Source organism: Oncorhynchus clarkii, unplaced genomic scaffold, assembly GCF_045791955.1.
Source record: "Oncorhynchus clarkii lewisi isolate Uvic-CL-2024 unplaced genomic scaffold, UVic_Ocla_1.0 unplaced_contig_6636_pilon_pilon, whole genome shotgun sequence".
Taxonomy (NCBI): domain Eukaryota; kingdom Metazoa; phylum Chordata; class Actinopteri; order Salmoniformes; family Salmonidae; genus Oncorhynchus; species Oncorhynchus clarkii.
In genome coordinates, this window is record NW_027260274.1 from 6,744 (window position 1) to 13,077 (window position 6,334).

At 42.8% G+C, this 6,334-nt stretch overlaps 1 protein-coding gene across 1 annotated transcript; it reads left to right on the top strand.

The window, feature by feature from the left end:
- Positions 1–4,465: 4,465 nt before the first annotated feature.
- LOC139401307 (low-density lipoprotein receptor-related protein 1-like) lies at positions 4,466–6,188 on the top strand (the record flags this gene model as incomplete). Its single annotated transcript, XM_071145648.1, has 4 exons — positions 4,466–4,654; positions 4,796–4,944; positions 5,660–5,753; positions 6,072–6,188. Coding segments are annotated over 4 exons (549 nt in total), but the record flags the coding sequence as incomplete, so codon positions are not given.
- Between the last annotated feature and the right edge of the window lie 146 nt (positions 6,189–6,334).

Consider the following 6,334-nt stretch of genomic DNA (forward strand, 5'->3'; position numbering starts at 1 on the left):
TACCCAAAGATAGTAGTGATGCTACATAGCCCAGAGATAGTAGTGATGCTACATAACACAGAGATAGTAGTGATGCTACATAGCCCAGAGATAGTAGTGATGCTACATAGCCCAGAGATAGTAGTGATGCTACATAGCCCAGAGATAGTAATGGTGCTACATAACCCAGAGATAGTAGTGATACTACATAACCCAGAGATAGTAGTGATGCTACATATCCCAGAGCTAAAGTAATGATGCTACAATACCCAGAGATAATAGTGATGCTACATAACCCAGAGATAGTAGTGATGCTACATAACCCAGAGATAGTAGTGATACTACATAACCCAGAGATAGTAGTGATGCTACATATCCCAGAGCTAAAGTAATGATGCTACAATACCCAGAGATAATAGTGATGCTACATAACCCAGATATAAAGTAGTGGTGCTACATAACCCAGAGATAGTAGTGATGCTTCATAACCCAGAGATAGTAGTGATGCTACATAGCCCAGAGATAGTAATGGTGCTACATAACCCAGAGATAGTAGTGATACTACATAACACAGAGATAGTAGTGATGCTACATATCCCAGAGCTAAAGTAATGATGCTACAATACCCAGAGATAATAGTGATGCTACATAACCCAGATATAAAGTAGTGGTGCTACATAACCCAGAGATAGTAGTGATGCTACATAACCCAGATATAAAGTAGTGGTGCTACATAACCCAGAGATAGTAGTGATACTACATAACCCAGAGATAGTAGTGATACTACATAGCCCAGAGATAGTAGTGATACTACATAGCCCAGAGATAGTAGTGATGCTACATAAACCAGAGATAGTAGTGATGCTACAATACCCAGAGATAGTAGTGATGCTACATAGCCCAGAGATAGTAGTGATACTACAATACCCAGAGATAATAGTGATGCTACAATACCCAGATATAAAGTAGTGGTGCTACATAACCCAGAGATAGTAGTGATGCTTCATAACCCAGAGATAGTAGTGATGCTACATAGCCCAGAGATAGTAATGGTGCTACATAACCCAGAGATAGTAGTGATACTACATAACACAGAGATAGTAGTGATGCTACATAGCCCAGAGATAGTAGTGATACTACAATACCCAGATATAGTAGTGATGCTACATAGCCCAGAGATAGTAGTGATGCTACATAGCCCAGAGATAGTAGTGATGCTACATAGCCCAGAGATAGTAGTGATGCTACATAGCCCAGAGATAGTAATGGTGCTACATAACCCAGAGATAGTAGTGATACTACATAACCCAGAGATAGTAGTGATGCTACATATCCCAGAGCTAAAGTAATGATGCTACAATACCCAGAGATAATAGTGATGCTACATAACCCAGAGATAGTAGTGATGCTACATAACCCAGAGATAGTAGTGATACTACATAACCCAGAGATAGTAGTGATGCTACATATCCCAAAGCTAAATTAATGATGCTACAATACCCAGAGATAATAGTGATGCTACATAACCCATATATAAAGTAGTGGTGCTACATAACCCAGAGATAGTAGTGATGCTTCATAACCCAGAGATAGTAGTGATGCTACATAGTCCAGAGATAGTAATGGTGCTACATAACCCAGAGATAGTAGTGATACTACATAACACAGAGATAGTAGTGATGCTACATATCCCAGAGCTAAAGTAATGATTCTACAATACCCAGAGATAATAGTGATGCTACATAACCCAGATATAAAGTAGTGGTGCTACATAACTCAGAGATAGTAGTGATTATACATAACCCAGAGATAGTAATGGTGATACATAACCCAGAGATAAGGTAGTGGTGCTACATAACCCAGAGATGGTAATGGTGCTACATAGCCCAGAGATAGTAATGATGCTACATAACCCAGAGATAGTAATGGTGCTACATAACCCAGAGATAGTAGTGATGCTACAATACCCAGAGATAGTAGTGATGCTACATAACCCAGATATAGTAATGGTGCTACATAACCCAGAGATAGTAATGGTGCTACATAACCCAGAGATAGTAGTGATGCTACATAACCGAGAGATAAAGTAGTGGTGCTATACATAACCCAGAGATAGTAATGATGCTACATAACCCAGAGATAGTAATGGTGCTACATAACCCAGAGATAGTAATGGTGCTACATAACCCAGAGATAGTAATGGTGCTACATAACCCAGATATAAAGTAGTGGTGCTATACATAACCCAGAGATAGTAGTGATGCTACATAGCCCAGAGATAGTAATGGTGCTACATAACCCAGAGATAGTAGTGATACTACAATACCCAGAGATAGTAGTGATGCTACATAGCCCAGAGATAGTAGTGATGCTACATAGCCCAGAGATAGTAATGGTGCTACATAACCCAGAGATAGTAGTGATGCTACATAACCCAGAGATAGTAGTGATGCTACATTGCCCAGAGATAGTAATGGTGCTACATAACCCAGAGATAGTAGTGATACTACATAACCCAGAGATAGTAGTGATGCTACATATCCCAGAGCTAAAGTAATGATGCTACAATACGCAGAGATAATAGTGATGCTACATAACCCAGATATAAAGTAGTGGTGCTACATAACCCAGAGATAGTAGTGATGCTACATAACCCAGATATAGTAATAGTGCTACATAACCCAGATATAGTAATGGTGTTACATAACCCAGAGATAGTAATGGTGTTACATAACCCAGAGATAGTAATGGTGCTACATAACCCAGAGATAGTAGTGATGCTACATAACCCAGATATAGTAATAGTGCTACATAACCCAGAGATAGTAATGGTGTTACATAACCCAGAGATAGTAATGGTGTTACATAACCCAGAGATAGTAATGGTGTTACATAGCCCATAGATAGTAATGATGCTACATAACCCAGAGATAGTAGTGGTGCTACATAACCCAGAGATAGTAATGGTGATACATAACCCAGAGATAGTAATGATGCTTCATAACCCAGAGATAAGGTAGTGGTGCTACATAACCCAGAGATAGTAGTGATGCTACATAACCCAGAGATAAGGTAGTGGTCATACATAACCCAGAGATAGTAATGGTGATACATAACCCAGAGATAGTAATGATGCTTCATAAACCAGAGATAGTAATGGTGCTACATAACCCAGAGATAAGGTAGTGGTGATACATAACCCATAGATAGTAATGGTCATACATAACCCAGAGATAGTAATGGTGATACATAACCCAGAGATAGTAATGATGCTTCATAATCCAGAGATAGTAATGGTGCTACATAACCCAGAGATAAGGTAGTGGTGATACATAACCCATAGATAGTAATGGTCATACATAACCCAGAGATAGTAATGGTGATACATAACCCAAATATAAAGTAGTGGTGCTACATAACCCAGAGATAGTAGTGATGCTACATAACCCAGATATAGTAATGGTGATACATAACCCAGAGATAAGGTAGTGGTGATACATAACCCAGAGATAGTAATGGTGCTACATAACCCAGAGATAAGGTAATGGTGCTACATAGCCCAGAGATAGTAATGATGCTACATAACCCAGAGATAGTAATGATGCTACATAACCCAGAGATAGTAATGGTGTTACATAACCCAGAGATAGTAATGATGCTACATAACCCAGAGATAGTAATGGTGATACATAACCCAGAGATAAGGTAGTGGTGCTACATAACCCAGAGATAGTAATGATGCTACATAACCCAGAGATAGTAATGATGCTACATAACCCAGAGATAGTAATGGTGTTACATAACCCAGAGATGGTAATGGTGCTACATAGCCCAGAGATAGTAATGATGCTACATAACCCAGAGATAGTAATGGTGCTACATAACCCAGAGATAGTAATGGTGCTACATAACCCAGAGATAGTAATGATGCTACATAACCCAGATATAAGGTAATGATGTTACATAACCCAGAGATAGTAATGATGCTTCATAAACCAGAGATAGTAATGATGCTACATAACCCATAGATAGTAATGATGCTTCATAACCCAGAGATAGTAATGATGCTACATAACCCAGAGATAAGGTAATGATGCTACATAACCCAGAGATAAGGTAATGATGCTACATAACCAATATATAGTAATGATGCTACGTAACCCAGAGATAAGGTAGTGATGCTACATAACCCATATATATTAATGATGTTACATAACCCAGATATAAAGTTGTGAGGTGCTGTCATGAATGTCTAATGCTCCATATCCATTTTCTTTGTGTTGGTCGTTGGGCATTGTGTGTCCATGGGTTATTTGACTGACAACATTGTGAGGTAATTATGGCCCCCAGAGTTACGTATGACCTGACTAGGAAAAAGTCTTGGACCCAGGTTTTCCTGGTCAAGTCACGTGGTGGCCAGGTAAAACCCAGTGTAATGTGATACTAATTGCCTCAGTACTGTATGGCTGTGTGTTTGTGTCCACAGTGCTTACCCAGGACGTCCCCCACATCTTCGCCATGACTCTGTTTGAGGAGTACATCTACTGGACTGACTGGGAGACCAAGTCCATCAACAGGTGTCACAAGACCCTGGGTATCAACAAGACCACCCTGATCACTACCCTCCACAGGCCCATGGACATCCACATCTACCACCCTTACCGCCAGCCTGAGGGTACGAGATACGCATGTACAACACACATACACACACACACATACACACTTACACATACTCACACACAACCACACTCAAGCACGCACACCCAATGTGGTTGTTCCAGTTGAAACAGTCTCCCTCTCCCTGCTATGGTTCCAGTGTTTAACCACCCGTGCCAGACAGACAACGGTGGCTGTAGTAACCTGTGTCTGCTGAGCCCTGGAGGGGGCTACAAGTGTGCCTGTCCCACCAACTTCTACCTGGCCAACGATGGACGCACCTGCATGTCCAACTGCACTGCCAGCCAGGTGAGGGACTGTGTGATGATATGGCCATAGGGGGGCCAGACAGCTAGGGGGCAGCAGAGCCTTTTGTGGAATGGGGTCTGCTTTGTGATTGGTTAATTAAGCATAATTATCTCCACAGTACCTACTGTACAGTGTGTCATCAGCTTGCGTTCACTCTCTTTCTCTTTCTCCTCCTCTCACCTTTTCTCTCCTTCTCTCTTCCTCTCTCCTCTTCTTCTATGTTCTCCTCTCCTCCTTTATTCTGATTTCCTCTCTTCTCTCCTCCTCCCTCCTCTCTCCTTCTCTGTCCTCTCTACTCTCTCTTCCTCCCTCCTCTCTCCTCCTCTCTAATACCCTCCTTTCCTCTCCCTCTCTCCTCCGTCCCCTCTCCTCCTCTCTCTTCCTCTCGCCTCCTCTTGCTCCTCTCTCCTCCTCCTCCCTCCTCTCTCCTCTCCTCTTCTCTCATCTTCTCTCCTCCTCTCCTCCTCATCTCCTTCTCCCTCTTCTCTCCTCCCCCCTCTCCTCCTCTCTCCTCCTCCCTTCTCATCAAGATCATACGTGTATGAAGGGGCATTATGTGAAAAGATTGTTTCCCAATCTCAGTTCTAGCCTTAGGAACAGACAAAACAGCAGTGACTGTGAACGTTGTCCTCATCTCCTCTCTGCTCCTCTCCCCTCCTCTCTCCTCCTCTCTCCTCTTTCCTCCTCTCTCCTCCTCTTTCCTCTCCTTGTCCAGTTTGTGTGTAAGAACGACAAGTGCATCCCCTTCTGGTGGAAGTGTGACACGGAGGACGACTGTGGGGATCACTCGGACGAGCCAGCAGAATGCCGTGAGTGAGCCACTTTTTCATCCAAAGTGACTACAGTATAGTACAGTGACTGCATACATTTCTAGTGTGTGTATGTGGTCCCTGTGGGAATTGAACCCACGACCTTGGCAAAGCCAGTGCCACGTAAATGATGATGAGTGAATGAGGAGTATGTGGATGCAAAGTCTCATGGATGTTTCTACGGGGATCTGAGGTTGTGGTGGCTGAGACGACAGGGTAGGAGAGGAAGATGGTTGGTGAAACTGCTATGGGCCTGTTTCAGACTTTGAAATAACCTCTGACTGTCTCTCTGTCTGTGACATCCGTTGTTCCCTGTAGCGACGTTCAAATGCCGGCCAGGCCAGTTCCAGTGTGGGACAGGCATCTGTACCAACCCAGCTTACATCTGTGATGGGGACAACGACTGCCAGGATCATTCGGACGAGGCCAACTGTGGTACATACTCGTTTATGTTCTCTGTCTGTCTGTCTCTCTCTCTGTCTGTCTGTCTCTCTCTTTCTCTCTCACTCTGTATATATTTCTTTCTCACCCACACACTCTCTCTTTCCCTCTCTCCTCCCTCTTCTCTCTCCTCCCCCTTC